The 20,375-nt window shown below is 29.2% G+C and overlaps 1 protein-coding gene across 1 annotated transcript; it reads left to right on the top strand.

Annotated features, from left to right (window-relative positions):
- The first annotated feature begins 7,021 nt into the window (after positions 1 to 7,021).
- YAB5 (plant-specific transcription factor YABBY family protein) lies at positions 7,022 to 10,925 on the top strand. The gene is made up of 7 exons (XM_068608229.1): positions 7,022 to 7,478; positions 8,482 to 8,601; positions 9,644 to 9,764; positions 9,922 to 9,970; positions 10,060 to 10,135; positions 10,231 to 10,299; positions 10,707 to 10,925. Exons 1-7 carry the CDS (start codon positions 7,401 to 7,403, stop codon positions 10,752 to 10,754), a joined length of 561 nt encoding a protein of 186 aa, XP_068464330.1. The 5' UTR covers positions 7,022 to 7,400; the 3' UTR covers positions 10,755 to 10,925.
- The last annotated feature ends 9,450 nt before the right edge of the window (positions 10,926 to 20,375 follow it).

Below are 20,375 nucleotides of genomic sequence, written 5' to 3'. Positions count from 1 at the left end.
CATCCAATTTACACAAGATCTGATCTAAACTATAATACAGAGTTGTTGACACACTAAAGAAAGTATAATTGGTATTCACACTTTCGTTGTGTCCACGTCCCAGCTCAATTACATCGAAACACTATCAAACTATCCACATAATCAGTTAAAACATTGCACATACAAAGCTAGAGGTTCCTAGTGATGTAATTAAGTCTTCATATTTAACTACCTACCACAAAATCAAATAAATCTTAAGCATTCCTTTGGATACATGATTTCTTGTTGAACTCTACATTTTGTCTAGATTTCTTGAAAAAAATCATGCCATCTGCTAATTTTCACTTTATCACATCCAACCCTCTATACCTTATATATCTCTTTTTGTTTGTCTGTTGTCTCTCTCATCAATCAACTCTTCTCTCTCCAACAATATGAACAGGAAAGAAGCTAGTGAATTACCGCACCTTGTAATTGGATTGTAAAGTTCCTTAATCCTTTCTGTCAATCTCTAACTAAAAGTTAATCTCCTGTACATATAGAACAGAAATTTCCAATTACCAAATTTAATATATCATACAACCTTTTCTCTTTCTTTTAGTCTCATATATCACCTCATTATCCACTAAAACATTATATAATATTTCTCTTCCTCTTACTTTTAATATTTTGGACTTTTAGTCACACATTGTACATCAATTTGACATTACACTACATTTTCAGGGAGTCATGAATGTATTTTACACAGGAAAAATTATATAGAGCAGCTCCGAAATTATTATAACTATTATATATTCTTATCTGTTATATACAAGTGGTAAGGAAGTTTTTTAATGGTTAAATCTTTAATTTTAACAATGACTAGCAAAATATAAAAAATAATGGTTTGGGTGAATGATAAGTTGGATAGTCCTTGTACTTTATTAAAGAAAAACTTCATTAATGAAAATAAAAATAGACTCGTGATTTTTAAAACAAACTTAAATATTTCATCTTACTTGAATTTTTTAAAAAAAATCATATATATATATATATTTAATGAAACTTGAATATAATTTTGTTTAGTGATTTTTTGTATTTTTTTTATTTCATTTCAATTCTGCACATTGTAAAATGTGAAGATTTGATATAGTTCTTGATATATTTTATATTATATATTTTTAGTTCACATATAAAGAGAGTTGCACTTAATCTCTATTCATTAAAAATATCATATTTTTCTAACCTTTCACTGTCACATATTTTAATTTTAATTTTAAGAGATGATAGAGATGAAGCAACATCAATTAGTCTGATGTTTATTAAGGAGAGAGGAAATAGATGTCCTACCTTTTCTAGAGGATCAAGGTTCTTCCTTCAGCTCTTTCACTGATTATGATTGAAAACAATTGACAGTAAGATCAACTTGGAGAGACGAGGGGTTCAAGTTGAGAGCCACCTTTGTTGTTTATGCAGGGTCTCAGAGGAGTTGTTTGACTGCTAGCTTGGAATCTATGTAACGCTTGGTTAGGAGGGAGCTCGATAAATCTTCTCTCTCTTGGATCACATTTCGAGCAGTTTAAAATTTTTCATGCGACCACTTGAGTTAATTTTATTTTGGATAATGTTTGGATTGCGTTGGTAAGCAAGATTTGGAGACAAATGAATAAATGTTATTCAACGGAAGAGTGGTAGACTATTCTGAAGTTTTTTCCTTGGTATAAGTTAAGATTTGGTCTTAGATCTCATCAAATATATCATCAGTAAGTTTCTCATTTTCTGATTGGTGCCTTGAACTCTTGGTATGTATGCACTTAATTAAAAGTTATGGATAGAGCGACGGGGTTGATCCTTGAAATTTAAGTTGCTTTTAGCTGATTTTGACAGAGTAGGCTGATAGTTGGGACTTTTTTTAGTTTTATGTCTCTTTTGTTATGTAAGAAGGTTGAACCACCCCTAAAATGGATCATATTTATTCTATCTTTTCTTACTGATAAAAAAAACTTAGTAGAAAATAATAAAATTATAATGAATATAAATGAAAAAAAACGTATAGATAAAATAAAAAAATCTAAATAAAACGACCATGTACCCTTTCAAAAACAATGAGATATATCTAATTTTTGGTAATAGTACACGTGTTTAGGAATTTATGACAGTTGAACGGTGCTGGACAGAAGATGGAGATTGCTTTCTTGCTCCTTATCCCTACCTCTTCCTGCTTCTCATATCCCTATTATTGTTTTCTACTTTGGGCAATTTTATTCTTTATCTTTATTTTGTCACATTTTTTAAGTTTCTCATGTGGCTCCCTACACAGAGAATAAATCTTTTTTTTTTAAATGAGGATTTCAATACATTGAAGTAATCAACCAAAACTAAAATTTAAAAATAAAAAATTAACATAATTAATTATACTAAAGAGATGATTAAAAATACCAGCATTTATTCATTAGCCATTAAGAAAAAAAAATGTAAAATAAATAAATATATATATATATATATATATATATATATATACTACCAGAAAATCATGAAACTATTTAATAATAATAGAAACTAATTTAGAAACTAATTTTTTGTTTAGTTTCTAAAATGGTCTCTAATTTAGTTACTATTGCAACTAATTATTTTAGTCTCTAAAAATTGGTTTCTATATCATGATTTTCTTGTAGTGATATTTATATCATTTTCAATTTTTTTTTTCAGCATATCATTTTCAAAATATATATATATATATATATATATATATATAAACAACCATGGATATATCTTCCTTTCATAAACCTATTTTGGGAGATATTTAAAAATTCATCCTTACAATGGAAAAAAAATCTCCAATTCAAAGCTCGAAATGAGACCATTTTCACAAGATCCAACAAACAACAAGAAGAATGAGCATCCTCTCTCTATATATGTGTGTGAGAGAGAGAGATTTTAGATTTGATTTTGAAGCCAATAAATCCTTACTTTTTACCATGAATTAGAAAAGAAAGATATCATAAACTACAAATACCAAAATTTATTAACTCCTAGGACGAGACAAAAGTCTAAAAGATTATGATGACTATCATCAGAAGCTAAATGCCAGAAAAGAAAAGAAAAATATGCAGTGTAGGCAACACTTTGATTAATTCACCTTTAAGGGGTTTTTAATTGGTTATTATAGTAAACAGTAAGTTATTGTACAAAGAAAATTTGAACGAGTTAAGAATTGGGGCTTTTTCTGACAGATCTGATGGTAAGTTCAGCAAGGTTATACGAAAACTCCTATCAATATTAACATGATCAGATCCAGCAGTCAATGGGACATTAAGAAAATGAAAAAGATATGCAGGTTAGCATTTATCAATAATTACAAAAGGAGGTGATGAAGCAAAGCGAGTTAAGTAGAATTTATTACACCAGACATGGAAAGGGACTGGAGCTAAATGAGCAATGGAACAGTGCTATTAACATGGCTAAATCGACAAAGAAGAGATCCTAATAATGTTGTTGTGACTTTCTCATTTTCTTCAGTACCTTTATATCTCCAAGACTTTTTATATGTATATATACATCTTCTTTGTCTTTTACAATAATTTAGTCTCAAAAGCATTATTATTATTTTATATAATTACTCAGAAGCTAGCACATTTTAAGTTCTAATAAGTTCGATCATCATAGGGTCAGAGATTTAAAACCATTTTATCTTACCGATATCAAGCATTCAACTGCAGAATGAGGATGGTTTTATGTAAGTCTAAACACTAGTGTAAATCACATGGTTCATCTTTTTCAATGGAAAAAAAATAAAAACAAAAAAGCTATAAAAGCTAAAAGCATATGGGGGCAATTTTAGTGGCTCCTAGGGTTTCAACTGTCATATTTGATGTAACTGTTTTGAAGTTTTATGATTGATTTGTTTTTCCCTTGGAAACAAAAGCTGCAAGAAAAAGTCGTTTGGAGAAAATGAAAGACATCACTAGCTAACTTTTTACCACCCAAAATGACAGCAACATTTACTAGATATAGTAGATTAAATATAATATGGGATGAAAGAAATACCAGTGTGTGACTGCATGCTATGGAGTATCTAAACAGAATACACACATAAATGTGATTATTATGTGTACATTTTTCTTTGAGCTAATCATTTTCTAATTTGTGTCATCTATCTTATCAAATCTCAAGGATGCATACTATTGGAACTTTTAAGTAATTGTCATATATTATCTTCAAAAGAAATACATAATATAAAATACATGAATTGTCTATAGTGCGTTTTTTCTTTCAAAGTATCCTATATATTCAAAATTCTGCAGCTGCATTTTATATATTCACTTTGGTTAGTTGAACAACATCAAAAATTAACATTATGTATAATATCTTTATAATTATTCCTTTTTTCCCCTAACCATTTTATCTTTTTTGCACGTATGAGTTTAAAAATGAATTCAACTAAAATATGTTAAATTACAAATATATGTTAAATTACAAATAACTGATAGTTAGTTTTTATAATAGTTGTATCTAAGATTTCACTTAAATTGGTAGTCATTATTTATATTCTATAATCAAACACTACAAGAAAATTATGAAATAAAAATTAATTTTAGAAACAAAAAAATAATTAGTTGCTATAGTAACTAAATTAAAGATTATTTTAGAGATTAAATAATTTTTTTTTTAAAATTAATTTCTATTATTGTTAAGTGATTTTTAAATTTGTATCTAATTAAAAATCAAGATTTTTGTTATCAAATTTAGAATCTAAATAATTGATAGTTAAAACATTGGTTTCTAATTAAATACTAATTTAAAAATTATTTAACAATAATATAAATTAATTTAAAAATATTTTTTTTAAATATCTCTAATTTAATTACTATTACAATTAATTATTTAGATATTTAATAATTGATTTTTATTTAATAATTTTTTTAGTAAAATATAATAATTTAAATTGGTAGTCAAAAATTTATATACTGACCATATGTAAAAATAAAGTTATTCAAATAATTCTATTTAAAATAAGAAAAGGACATTTTGTTGTCCACTTGTTAGCAGTACTCTTAAATTTATATATATCAGTACTATTTTTTGTGCTTCATGTCACATCAATCATTTTATTACCTGTTTTTCTCTTATCTTTTGTTTTCGTTTTAAGAAAATGTATAATAATTATAATATAAAGTTTCATACTAGAGAAAATTCATAGAGCAAGCATAATTAGTTTTTTTTTTTTATCGGGAAGGAGCAAAGCATAATTAGTAAATCCAGTATCATTCCTAATAAAACCATCTGCTATATATTGTTCAGTAAAAAAAACTTAAACAGGTATAGTTAAAATCTGTGGAGTGTTTATGGAAGAAACCACTATACTATTTAATAGTAAATTTTTGATCGCCCCCCTCGTCCGCTGTGGAGTTGCAGGTTTGTCTGAGAATGGAGTGGTCACTCTCAATCTATCATAATGATATAATATATCTTATTAAATATTGTACAGATTTGGTAATGCAGCCAAAACCTCTGCTTTGTTCTCAACTTTTGATGCTTGAATACACTGGATTTTATAAAATTCCATATTAAATGAAATTACTTCAAACATAACTATGTATTTGCTTTCCTTTTTTTTTTTCAGCCTCAAAATCTGACATAAAATGATTATAGTTCAGTAAAATTTATATTCTATATTTAACTATTTATTTGTGACTCATTTGACTGCTACATGATTTTTCTGTTCAACAAACCATCACTTATCCTAATTACCATTTATAGATTTTTATTTTCCGTTTGATAACGAATCTTTGTTATATTGCAAAAAAAGGTAAACTTAAACATTATAGTTTTTGTTTCTCCTTTTTTTTCATACCCATTTATTCAATATTTCTGGTTTTTTATTAGCATGTAATTGAAATAATTTATATAGGTTTCATGAATTACAATAAACCCACGCCTACACGAATCTCGTTAATCTAATTACTCAAAATAGAAGTTCACAAATTATAGTTCTGTTTTGAATGTAGTATGTTTATGCATATTTTGGATATTCAACAAACTTTTTCTTATAATATTTCTATTCACTATGCCCAATAGGGAGAAAAATGTAGCCTGTGTGATTATCTTGTCTGACAAGTTGTAGATGATGTAGCTGAATTATAATATCATTTCCTCCGTTTTTTCGTGCTAATTTTTTTTTTGGAGAACTAGTAAATACATAAAAAAAGTTATTTTATTTAAAAAAATATTTATAAAGTTTTCTACTTTATCTTTTTTTATTTCTGCACTGTATATGTAAAGTAATCATAAATTAGGCGAATAATAAGCATATAAAAAAATTATATTACTTTGAATTTTGAAAATGATAATTAAATAAAAATAAAAATCTTTCAAAATCATAACACTTAAAAAAAGAACAAAAGAAATACATTTCAAGTTCTTTTTAACGGGATTTTAGATTTAATGAATGTTAGATTGTGAACATGGTTTGGGATCATAAGATTAATATCGTTTAGTGCTGCCTTTATTCCTGGTATATCGATTTCATAATTACTTGTTACGTTTTATACTTTTGAATTGACCATGTAAGATGTTGTTTGTCGGAGTAGAGTACCTCGTACTTTAATTCCTAATACTTTTTATGGTCCTTTCTAGAAAAATCCAATTAACTAAATGATCTGACTAAATGAGTTAATTTGGTTTATAATATTAAATGTATTATTTTTTTTCAAAAAAAAAGAAGGTTCCAACATTAAAAATTAATGTATTCCACCAATTATTACTTATTGATCAAAGAGGAACACTTTAGTCAAGTGTATTCTTTTAGAAAAGTTAATGCATGATGTTTTGATTTTGGTTTATTTAAGCAAACATATTAAAATTTTATAATTTAATCAAAGAATAATAGTCTATGTAAATATTGAGGGGATCATAATAAGTAAAGATTACTTAATATTCTCTCTTTGGAGAGTTGCAATAAATTGAATTTTTGGAAGAATAATTATTGGGCACTTGAGCAAGTTTTCCAATATGAACTAAAAACCACTTTGTTTTCCTTAGGGGGACCCAGCATTCCCTGACTGCCGTGGGCACTACTGAAACTACTTTTTAATCTCATTGCCATACTACCCTACTCTCACTTCCTCACTCTTCCTTTGGATTCCAAACAACCCCTTCTTCTACCTCTCTCTACTCTATTTTATACAACCCCTTCCTTCAGTTTTTACTGTCCTCATATACTTATATATACACCCCTATACACTGCTCAGTATCCAACCAGAGAGAGAGAGAGAGAGAATAATTAAAGGCCTTTGCCTTCACACCTTTGGTATTGCAAGAGAGAAGGACCAGCTATTCAATTAGCTTCATCCATCTTCTACTTCTTTCTTTCTCTCTTCCTTCTTCTTCTTCTTCTTCTCCTCTCACCCTCCTTGTTTCAGTTAAGAAACCTGAGATCAGCCATGACAAGCTGCGGCATCGATGTTGCGCCTGAGCAACTCTGTTACATCCCCTGCAACTTTTGCAATATTGTTCTTGCGGTATCTTTGATTTGAAAGCTAGCTTTTATAATTTAGTTGGAGATCTGCTTTTCGGCTCTTGCATGTTACCTAATTCATATAATATCTTCTTGTTTTCAAATGCCAAACTATTGTGCAGCACACACACACATACCTGGTTGGTTTCTTTTGCCTCTTTCTTTTCCTTCTCCTGTAAACATCCGAGGGCAAAAGAATTCAATCAGATGCTGAAAAGGAAGCTACCACTACTATGCGTGTGTGTGTGTTTGCGCTTTTATGAACCAGTGGGTGTGCTATTTCAATTCCCTCTTTCTGGGTTCCTAGTTGTTGTTACAGTCATGTCTCCATCTCCGGACCTTTTCTTTTTTTCTTCTTTTGCAGTCAAATAAAAGTCATATCCTGGAGGACCTCAGGTCACACACAAACACATACACACACGGCTTTTTCCCTTTCTCGTTCTGAGCAAGTGCGGGTGAGGCAAATTGTGCCAACTGTGCTAGCTAACTAGCTAGCTGTTTTGAGAAATATGGTGGTTTCCTTTTGAAAACGCCAAAACAGGCACTATATGTTAAAACTGTTGATAGGACAAGTCCTCTCCACCCTTTGATTTTCTATCTCTAACCTGTAACCTAATTGACCTCTCTAGCTTATGCTAAACTCAACTTCTGCGACACATCCAGGTGCTTTCTCAAGTTTGTACATAGGAAAACAAAAATGTAAATTTCTTGAGGAGTCCCAGTTCTAACACATAAAGAAGAAACCCTGGATCGTAGCACCTTTCAAGTTGACAACTTTTCTTTCTTTTTCAAGTAAAACCAAGCTGCACCCTTTTTCTCAAACCCCACAAATTACTACTATTATTATTCCCTCACCCCCTCACTTTTTTTATCTTTTAACGAGATGAAATGATCTCAAGTATGAAATAATTATGCGATCTAGTTTAATTTATTTTATCTGTCATTCTCTGGGTTTTTAATAAACTTTTCTCCTTGTATAATGGAATAATATTGTGTTATGGGCACAGGTGAGTGTTCCATGCAGCAGCCTGTTTGACATTGTGACCGTTCGATGCGGGCACTGCACCAATCTATGGTCCGTGAACATGGCCGCCGCGTTTCAGTCACTGTCATGGCAAGATGTTCAGGTAAGGTGCAATATAATACCACATTTCCAACTAATTAGTACTTGATTATGATGAATGCTCACAAGTACTAACATAATATAAATATAAATAAAATAGGGTCTTTGATTTCTGGATCCTAGGGTAGGGTTTGTGGGAGTTATTCTTTTTGACAAAATCGAAGCCCCTGTGGTAGGTTCTGTGTGCTAAATCGAGTATTTCAAAGCAAGCATGTCTGTTATTTCTACCTGAGAAAGAGTACTGAAAGCCCTAGCTACCTGCAGCCGCCATAAGCAAAACCTATTCGTTTTCTTTTTTGCACTTTTAGTAGAGGCGTCAGGTTCTGTCCTAACCCATCAAGGCAACTGAAAATCTATCTCTCTCTCTTCATGGCTTTTCGAGATGATATACCTTGGGTATCGATTTGATTGACATGTATCCATGTATGTATATGTATATGCGGGAAGTATGTTATGTTAGCCTTAGCTAGGTTTAATGATTTCTTTTCAAGATCCTTGTCCTCTCCAAGGCAAGCACACTCCTGTGGATCAGAGGACTCAATTCTCAATTTAAAAAATGGTATCTTGGTTGGTGTAAATCCCTAAAATCTAAGCCCTTCATTTCCACAACTGTCAATCTGGGTTTTCTGTAAGTACTTTCATTCATCTGATTAGTTGCATTTCCTGTCTTATTGCTCAGTGATATTAAAGGCACTTTCGTTTCTCTCTATGAGAGGCCATCATTATTTCTTCACGTCTGAATCACAGTAAACCCACATTTGCTGCTGCCAGATACCTAGTCAGCTAATTTATTCACCCCATTTTATTTCATGCAAACTAACTGGTCCCCGTCTGGTTTTGACACTCAAAAATTACTTTTCACATATTGTAATATAAAATATACATTTTAATCTAAATTTATTATTCAAAAAGAACATTTAATACTAAATTTAATGGTTTAAAAGTAAAGAATTCTTCATGTATAACTTGGTCAAGCTAAAGTCATCATGGTGTTTATGGACATGGCTAAGTTGATGTTTGAAGCTAATTAACATTTTCACTTTCAGGGACCTGGGCACTGCAACCCAGAGTACAGGATTGACACTGGCTCCACCTCCAAATGCAACAACAGGATTGCAATGCGTGCACCCACCACTAATGTATCTGAGGAAAGGGTTGTGAATAGGCGTGAGTATATATTTGGCTTTACCAAGTTTAATAATATTCAATCTCAAAACCATCATAACCACACATATAGAGCTAGCTACTTTCTTTAAATAAAATAAAATAATCCACATTGTTATTGACAATATTGATCTGATCTGAGTTGTTATTTTCTTTCCAGCTCCCGAGAAGAGGCAGCGCGTACCTTCTGCTTATAATCAGTTTATAAAGTAAGCAACGCTTTACACATAATTTTACTGTATATATAAGATGTAATTGGTAGCATAAAGCCCTTTGAAATGTCTTTGTTCTTATGCAGGGAAGAGATTCAGAGGATCAAAGCCAATAATCCTGATATCAGTCACAGAGAAGCGTTCAGTACAGCTGCAAAAAACGTATGTACCAGATAAAAATTGCTGGAAATATTTTACCCTAATTAAATATATGTCTTCTTCATAAGTATGATTAATTTGGAATTTTCTCCTTTTAGTGGGCACATTTTCCCCATATTCACTTTGGGCTGATGCTGGACAGCAACAACCAAGCTAAGATGGAAAATGTAAGTATATTTCAGCAAATATTTATCTTTACATAAATTATGATCCTCCGTAGCATTATTTGATCATGTGTACATTAGGTAACAAAAAACCTTGTTCTTTCCTTTTTCCATTTTTTCCATTAAAGAATACAGCACTTAGCAAAAAATATATATCAAGAGAATGAATATTAGTTTTTAATATAGCATCAAACGTTCAACTGGAGGAACAGAAAGCAGCACATCTTAAGAAGATAAATAAATAAACTAGCTCCAGAAAAAGAAAAAACAAGCTATTAAATTAATAAGTACTTTCAGTATTTGTGAAACCTTGATGCATATATTCTATTTGTATGGAAAGTACTACTCTCGTTTAAGTTTAAGGATCATTGTTACAAAACTTTGCTTGATGATATGATATTTGATTTCAGGTTTCTGAGAAGCATTTAATGTCAAGGGCTGCGCTAATGAATAAATGAAAGCTATCTTCATCATCATATCATACTATGGGACCTGAGTTTCGTTTGAGTCTGTCAAGAAGACAATGTCCAACCTATAATGAGTTCTAAGGACAATCTGCACTTTTCTTTGTTAATGTACTTGTCACTACTTAATTATTACTTGTTCAATGGATGCTTTAATTTCAAGCACGAATGTTAGTTTCTCTTGTCATCTTTTAATAATTTCTATTTTCTACCTGTTTAAGATAAGTATAAAATAAAATACATTGACTACTGTTTTTAACCTTAATCAATAAATAAGTAAATATATATATATATATAATCTTTTATTTGTAGGACAATATATTTTAAATTATCATAGGGTAACTATGTATAAAGAACATATTTATTTTTAAAATTTATTAGTTATTACATTTCTACTACATCATTTTGTTGGGAGATCTAGGTTCAAAATTAAGATGAAAATTTATATTTTAACTCCTTTATTTAATAAACACTCACTTAATTACTTTACTTTAATAATATAATAATATATTTAAGAAAATATGATTAAAATATTAATATAATTAATTATTAAATGATTTTTTATGGATTGTCAAATTATTATTGCTTAACTACTACCCGTGTTCAATGATGCAGTCATAAATATGTTTAAGTTATTTGTTAGAAAAAAATTGAATATTAGAATTAAGAGTGATTAATTTAGTGTCATTAGTTAAAATATACATAAATATGTATTTTATTAGTATTGGTAAATTAATGGTTTGGTCATAAGAGAAAATAGAGAGTATTATTGACACGTTCACAAGAAGACCCGAGGTTGCCTGTTAACAAATTAAGAATGTATATCTTGATCTTCTTTAGTCAAATAAAACTAAGAATTTAGCCTTAAATCTCTAGTAATTTGAGAACTCACATAAAACTCTGCAATATATATAAATTAAGGAATGTTAATTAATATTTTAGTAATATCTCTCGTTCAGTATACTCCTATCAAATTTAGACAGTTAACAAAAAGAGATGTGTTTAAGATTGCATTCATAACCTTTCTCGTTTAATTTCATCTATCTAGAATTTATAATATCTCTTTATTAAAGACCTCTATTAACTAATTGAAAAACCACTAAAGATTTGTTTGATAAATTAAAAAAAATCTTAAAGGTAAAAATTGACATTTCTTTGGTTTTGAAGTTTGTGAATGCTAATTAAGGTATCAATGTAGTAATTAAGAAACTAATATAAAAGGAGAAAACAATAAGTTTTATATAGATTAAACTTAAAAAGAATTTGAGCATATCATTTCATTTTTTTTATAAAAAAAAACATATATTATTATATACATTAGATAATAGGGTATCTTAGTCCTTATACAGTAGTCTTCATGTGTAACATAATCATTCTCTTCCTATTCCAAAATAGTCCTCTTTCTAAAATAAATGTTTGCAAAATAGACTGATACACATATAGCTACATAACATAAACAAGGTATTAACAAGTTTTCCAACACAAAACCACCATAGAAGAGAGTCGTTTCATATGTTTTGTCATAAAAATCACATGACGGTATATCCAGCTCCTAGGACCATATAATTTCATAAGTTAATGGTGATTTTTGCTGCAACAACTTATGTTTTAGTTTCTAATTTCTCTTTACAATTGAATATCATCACTCCTAGTTTATATAGGTAGTGTGTTATTAGGTATTGAATAATTATTATATATTTGTGTGTCTTAATGTGAATACATATGTGCATTTGTTCGGTTTATTTAAGGTTGATATATCCCAAGTATTTTTTATAAGTTTTTTGTTGATTAAAAAAAGAAACTCATAAAAAATATTTGAATTTTTTTTCTAATTTATTCATTAATTATTTATGCCCTAACCTAACAAATCAAAGCATCTATTTGTTTTGGATTTATTTGAATGTCACCTGATGTTAAAAGAAAGGTGGAATGCACTTTTTAGTAGCCAACTTATCATCTTGGGACAACAAATTTTTAATGTTCACGGTCTTCAAAATCCAAACAAACATTTAGTAGCAAACTAGGAGAGTTGAGGACAAAATACTTTTTTTCTTGTTTCTTTTTTCTCTTCTTTAATTTATATGTAATGTAATTTCTGTGAGTGTGATATGTTTTATGAAATGGACGGGAAAGACTCCAAAATAAATGTTTCTTTTTACTTTTCAAAGTAAAATATCTAAGACAAGATTTGGTCCTGTACCAAGCACACTCCAACTCATAAATTAACAAAGGCCTTTTCGAAAAGGAATTTTTGGACCACCATTTTGGCTTATGGCATCTCCATCAAAACATATAGGAATCTCCATGAAAGCACTAAAAATGAAGCAGCTACTTTTGCAGGTTGCTTAAAAAATTTGGCAGAATTTTTATTACTATTGAGTATTGACCAGCTTCTGTGTTGTCCCATTAAGAAACTACTTGCGGACAAAAGAAAAAACAGATAACATAAATGAGATCGCCATTGATGGTCACAAATATCACTAAAAACTTGTTCTATGAAAGCTGTCAAAAAGTTAATCATCTCAAGGAAAATTAATCTCATTGGCGGAATAGAAGAAACATGCTTCACAGATAGGATAACTTCTACACTCATCGTATATATATATATACATTATATTATATACTAGAAAAAAGTTTATAAGAATTCTTCTTCTAGACTCTATGCTGATAGAAAAATACAAAATTAGATATTTATTTCAAAAAGTAAGGTATCTTAGTTATAGCAGTGGAACTAAACATATAGACTGTGAGAAATGAGAATATTAGTAATATATATATTAGATAAATTTGATTATATAGTATTTGGAAAGTAGGAGTATTATAGAGAGAAGGAGTATTATAGTATTAAGTTATGTTGGTCAGTCTGACAATGAGAATCTGAAACGTCAAAATCATGTCTGTTAAGCATTGATTTCTTTGAATGTCATTTCATGTCTGACTTTCCCAGCCCACCACTTACTGCCATAGAGAGCCACAGCAGAAGCAGAACCCTTCCTTTTCGCACTCGCCCTTGCCTTGAAGTTAATGCCATTTTTGTCTTTCAGTATTTTGCTTGGCATCAACTTCAAACTTGACCTAATCATACATAGCAACCCATCTATCTTAATTCATATTATTTAATGCTTCATGCCCATTTATTATCATATTTAATGAATTCTGAATATATATTTATTTTAAGACAGATAAAACAAATATTAGTGTCTCCCTTCAAAAATGTATATTGTTTTAGTTTTAAAAAATTAAATCAATTCATAATTTTTTTTAATGAAATAGTAATCTTTTATTAAACTAGTCTCTCTTTAAAAAAAATGTACTATTACTTTAATTAAGACAAAATAAAGTGATTGATTCAAATTTACTTTATGAACTATATTATAAGATAGAATGAAAAGAATTGGTTAAAATTTATTAAATGGCATAAATTTTATTTGTCAATATTCTGTACATTATCAATTGAGTTTATTGTCTATAAATGTAAAATAATTTTACGTTCTCCTCCAAAGTTTAAGTCATTACTAGACATGTTAACATTTTATTAAAAAAATATTTAAATTAAAAATAATCAATTACAATCCTTTTGTCCTTTTATCCTATTTCAATTTGTCTTGAGATGTGAAAAAACTAGATAGACCCAAAGCCTACCCCACAGGGGCAACAACCTAGAAACCAGGGTCAGAAGGATCTATTTAAAAAAAATGTGATATATTAACACTATTAATAATAAAAACATACACCTTACATATCAATAAATTAATATTTTAATATTTTTAATTTTATTTTTAATTTAAAATATTATTATATTATTATTATAAAGAGGTATAAAATGTATGTATTTTACTATTTGTATTATTGTGAACGAAAAGTTATAAAAAAAAGGTTGTGTGGTATAAGTTTGCTGATATAATAGTGGTAGTTAACTTTAAAAGTTTTCTTGAATTTAAAATATTTTGTAATTATGAAACTAATGTAACTAAAATATACTGACAAACATACACCATTTTTCTTTACACATAAATTCTTTTAAATACTTGCTTCCATATAAGAAAAAAAAATTGTATTTCCGATGAATAATTATCTATAGTTGTACCTACTATAAATTTTGTGGGTAATATTATTAAACATAAAAAAAACTTGAAATTGGGCACATTACATTACGTATGAAGGTTAGGTGATAGGTAAAGTATTTTTAAAAAAAGAAAAGAAAAGAAAAGAATATTATGTTAAATTGGTTTTCTCGACACTAATATACTTTCCTCCACCATTGAACCACTCTCATCGAAACACTCTCTTGCTTCCTAGACTGAAACATTCTTAGATTTTCTTAGAAAATATCAATGGTGGGTTCTCAAATCCAAATCATGAGGATGTGAGAAATTGAAATTCTAACACCTTCAGAGTTCCGAAACGTCCAAACAAAAGAACTTTGAAGTTCCCATTCTTTCTCCCTTTGAAAAATGTGTTCCCAATCTCTCTTTCGTTCCAAAATTGCAACTCAAATCCCATGTCTTCTAAAATCTATATTGAAATTCCCAATTTTTGGTTTCAATTTGTGAAATCGAAAGCCCTAATCTGGTGTTCGAAATTGTAAACCTAAATCCTGAATCCTGACTTTGAAAATTTAGTGAAAAACCCAATGGAAAGCTCCGTCGTGGTGTTCAGAAGCATAGACGATTCAAATGAGATTTACGGAGACTTCTGTTGGAGATCCCACATCGACTAGAGATTAGAGCCTTTCATTGTATATAAGTGGGTGCAAACCTCAACCTCATGAGCCGGTTTTATGGGGTTGAGTTAGGCTTAAAGTCCACTTCGTAACATGGTATCAGAGCCATTTCGAGTCTATCCTAGCGAGTATTTGTATTGGGCCTATCGTGCCACCCACTATCGGACCACCCATAATATATAGTCTCACGCACGAGTTGGTAGTCTCGAGCCTTTCATTGTATATAAGTGGGACCTTGAAGCGGAGAAGTTGGTGTTTAGTTTTGTATCATGGAGGATCAAAATTTGAGTAGATGTAAGTCTTCTTTTTAAAGAGCTTAATTTGGTGGCCAACATTCCTAGTAGCTCCTTCATATTTGGCTATGCAGTTGCACTAGTTTACCATAAGGAAGGGTATGGGCATGAAATTTTGTAGCAATATATTTCTTAATATATTACATTTTCTTTCAGGTCTTTATATATTTCTTTTCTTTTTGTCAAATGTTAGTATGTTACAATGTTTAGATTGTAGACTATTTTGTTCATATGCAAAGTTGCTCTAACAAGCCATGGAAGTAAACAAGTTCACTAGAATTTTGAATTAAGGATCTTTAGTTATGTTTCAAGTTTGTTTGGATTTTTAGATAGGATCTTTAGTTATGTTTCAAGTTTGTTTGGATTTTTAGATATTTTAAGTTGACTTGACTTTTGTATTATGTTATCATCATATGATGAAACTTCAATTATGTTATGTTTGAATTTGAAATTAAATGTGTGTTTTATTTTATGTTAGGTGTCATGGATAATGTTTGGTAATAGATTATACATGTTGGATATGTTAAATTATACCAGTATTAAAAAAGACATTAATTTAAATGCATGAATAGACATTTTGATAAATGTAAGATTACCTACTGACAAAATTTATATTGCATAATAATTTTAATTTATTATATGAAAATTATCAAATAAAAATTATATAATACATTGTAATAGTATTTAATTAAGTTTACATTTGAAAATACCAATACTCGACAAAATCACCCTATATATTTTTAATTATATAGTTTCAATGCCTCCTTATAATATCAAAAACGTAAATGATAAAAATTCTCAAAGAAAAAATTAAACCCTAAACCCTAAAAAACTACGTTATAATTTATACATCTCCAAACAATTTATGGATGCAGTTTATTAAAATTATTATTAAGTTCTTATTTACGCGGTGAATATTTATGGGGAGATTAATATTTTGGATACATTTTTTTTTTATTGGAAGAGATTAATCTTTAAGATATCATTGGATGCAGTTTATTAAAATTATTATTAAGTTCTTATTTACGCGGTGAATATTTATGGGGAGATTAATATTTTGGATACATTTTTTTTTATTGGAAGAGATTAATCTTTAAGATATCATTCATAAGGAAAGAAGATATTATTACATTATCACTACAACATATATTGGGGTAAATTTTCTATTTAGTACCATTTACACTTTTATTTCTCCATTTAGCACTCTTTTGTTTTTATTTTTCTATCTAGCACCCTTTTATTTTTATTTCCCTATCTAATACCCTTTTATTTTTTATTTCCCTATCTAGCACCATTTCAAAAATAAATAAATAAATAATAAATTAATTTTTTTTTGATAATTTTAATTTTTAATGCATTAAAAAATAAATATTTTTAATGTTTAAAATAGTTAGAAATATAATTAATGAATAAAGAAATGAGTTTTTACAAAATAAAAATAAAAAAGTAATAAATTTAAAATGTTTAGTTTAAAATTATTTTTTTTAAGAATGAAGAAAATAAAAAATAAAACTCTACAACAACATAAAAGTTGAATCTATAAACATAAATTATTATTTATTTTTATTATTATTGATGATGTAATCATGTTAATTTCAAGTAAAAAATACATGACATAATTATAAAAAAAAAACAAGTTGAATAAGGACTGATATGAACATAAGAGAACAACATGATTGAACAAAAAAATGTCATATTGTTAAACACCAGAACACACATAAAGAACTTGCCTCAACATTACTGGATTGTTCACTTCTCGTCATTAATTATGTTTCATTTCGCACAAACTATTTAATGTACCAGTGAAGAAAATATTAAATGAATGACCATGTTTTATTTAATTTTCTTTTTATGATCAACATATACTTATTTAGTATCCCCTTATATCTCTTATATTTATCCTATTTGGATTTTTTTTTATATCTTTCATCTTTATCTTATTTTGTTGTCTTTATTTTATATCTTTTATGTTTTTAGTTATTATTACTTTTTTCTGTCATTCTTTATTTATTTCTGTTTTTTTTTTATTGTTGCATTTTTTTCTTCTCATTTTTAAGCATTATGGGTAACATTTGCATTAGTTTTTTTTTTAGGATTTTGCATTTAAGGTATTCAATATTATTTGTGTGTCCACTATTAATTAATGCTAATTGACTTTGTTTTTTTTTTATAATTATGTCATATATTTTTTACTTGAAATTAACAAGATTACATCATCAATAATAATAAAAGTAAATACTAATTTATGTTTATAGATTCAACTTTTATGTTGTTGTAGGGTTTAATTTTTTATTTTCTTCATTCTTAAAAAGAAAATTTAAACTAAACATTTTAAATTTATTTTATATTTATTTTTATTTTGTAAAAACTCATTTCTTTATTCATTAATTATATTTCTAACTATTTTAAACATTAAAAATATTTACTTTTTAATGCATTCAAAATTAAAATTATCAAAAATATAATAATTTATTATTTATTTATTTATTTTTGAAATGGTGCTAGATAAGGAAATAAAAAATAAAAGGGTGCTAGATAGGAAAATAAAAACAAAAAAGTGCTAGATAGAAAATTAAAAACAAAAAGGTGATAGATGGAAAAATAAAAGTGCAAATGGTATATATAGAAAATTGAGACGCATATATTATTAATAGAATTGTTATTCCCGAAGTTATTATTAAAAAAATCTTAACTTTTTCTGCAATATATTAGTTAGGCATGGTCTGATAACTAGATTTGGATAACATGGTTTTAATAATATTTAAAAAGGAGTAATGTAAATAGAAAGGTGCAGATTCTAGAAAATGAGACATGCAAAATAAGGTATCTAACAGAAGGGGCAGGGTAATATTGTCCAATTTCTGAGAACTAAATTTGAATTAGTCTCATCCATGAACAAATATTGGTCCCCCTTATGAACAGGGAATCCCTTATCTCTGCTAGTTCCGAACATGGGAACATGCTACACAATCGGTTTTTTATTAAGAAAAACAAACTTCTGCCGAATATTTTTGTTTTCTTGACTTTATCCAATCTAAAAACAATGCATACACTCGTACCATAAGAGAAGTTACCTTGTATATATCATGGTTTAGTTTATCCAATCTAAAAACAATGCATACACATGCTAATGATAACGTTGTGATTAAGGATAAGGTTAGAGATTATTTTGAAGATAGGTTTGCTAGGAATGAAGCTTGTACGGTTAGATTGGACAATGTAAGGTTTAATTCTATCTCGCAAGCTGATAACGAGTTGTTGGTCGGTGACTTCTCTGAAGAAGAAATAAGGGCTGCGGTTTGGAATTGTGAAAGTTCAAAGAGTTCAGGTCCTGACGGATTTAACTTTGGTTTCTTAAAGTTCTGTTGGGATATTGTAAAGTTGGATGTGGTGTCAGCAGTGAAGGATTTCGCATCTAAAAGTCATTAGCCTAGAGGTTCAAATGCTTCATTCCTTTGTTTCGTCCCGAAAGTAGAAAACCCTCAGCAACTCGGCGAGTTCAGACCTATTTCGTTAGTTGAATGCTTGTATAAAATTATCTCAAAAGTGTTGTCTCTACGCTTGAAAAAGGTAATTAGTAAAGTTATTGATTTGAGACAGTCAGCTTTTCTTGAAGGTAGGGGTTTGTTGGACAGTGTGTTAGTAGCTAATGAGGTGCTGGAGGAATATAAAAGAAAGAGGAAGAGTTGTGTGTTCTTCAAAGTTGACTATGAGAAGGCGTATAACTCGGTTAGTTGGGAATTTATTTATTATATGCTTGATCGGTTGGGTTTCTGTGCTAAATGGATTCAGTGGATAAAATGTTGCTTAGAATCTGCTTCAGTTTCTGTGTTGGTGAATGGTAGTCCTATTAGGGAATTTACTTTTAGGAAGGGTCTTCGCCAAGGTGATCCACTAGCTCCGTTTCTCTTCCTTTTAGTTGCAGAAGGGTTGGCTGGAGTTTCTAGGATGGCAGAAGAGAAGAATTTGATTGATAGTTTGGAGGTTGGAAGAGCTAAAGTAAAGGTGAATATGTTGCAATATGTTGATGATACTTTATTCTTCTGTGAAGCTAATACCAAAAGTATCTTCAACATTAAGGCGATTTTGTTTTGTTTTGAGCTTGCTTCTAGGCTTAAGGTGAATTTCTTAAAAAGCATATTGGGTGGGCTGGGGATGAATTCGAGTTCGCTTCAGCGTTTTGCGGCTATTCTTAATTGTAATGTGATGGTAACTCCATTTGTTTACTTGGGGCTACCGGTAGGAGGGTGTCATAAGCGCGGTGCTTGTTGGAACGAGGTGGTTGAGAAAGTTCAGAGTAAACTATCTAGGTGGAAAGGCAAGTGCCTGTCAATGGCAAGGAGGATTTGTTTGATCAAGTCTGTTCTCTCTTCAATCTCGTTATTTTTTATGTCTTTATTTAAACTGCCTTCAGTGGTGGCAGACAAGTTAGGTAAAGGAATTTCCTTTGGGGGTGGGGCTCTGATGGAAGGAAGATCGCTTGGGCTTCTTGGGATAAGGTGTGTGAGCCTCGGGATTCTGGAGGTCTTGGAATCATTGATATTAGGAAATTTAACTTGGCTTTATTAGGAAAGTGGATTTGGAGACTGGGTACGGATA

Source organism: Phaseolus vulgaris, chromosome 3 (genome assembly GCF_051622355.1).
Source record: "Phaseolus vulgaris cultivar YP4 chromosome 3, ASM5162235v1, whole genome shotgun sequence".
Lineage (NCBI taxonomy): Eukaryota > Viridiplantae > Streptophyta > Magnoliopsida > Fabales > Fabaceae > Phaseolus > Phaseolus vulgaris.
Note: the sequence above shows the minus strand (reverse complement) of the source record. Positions and strands in the feature narration are given on the sequence as shown.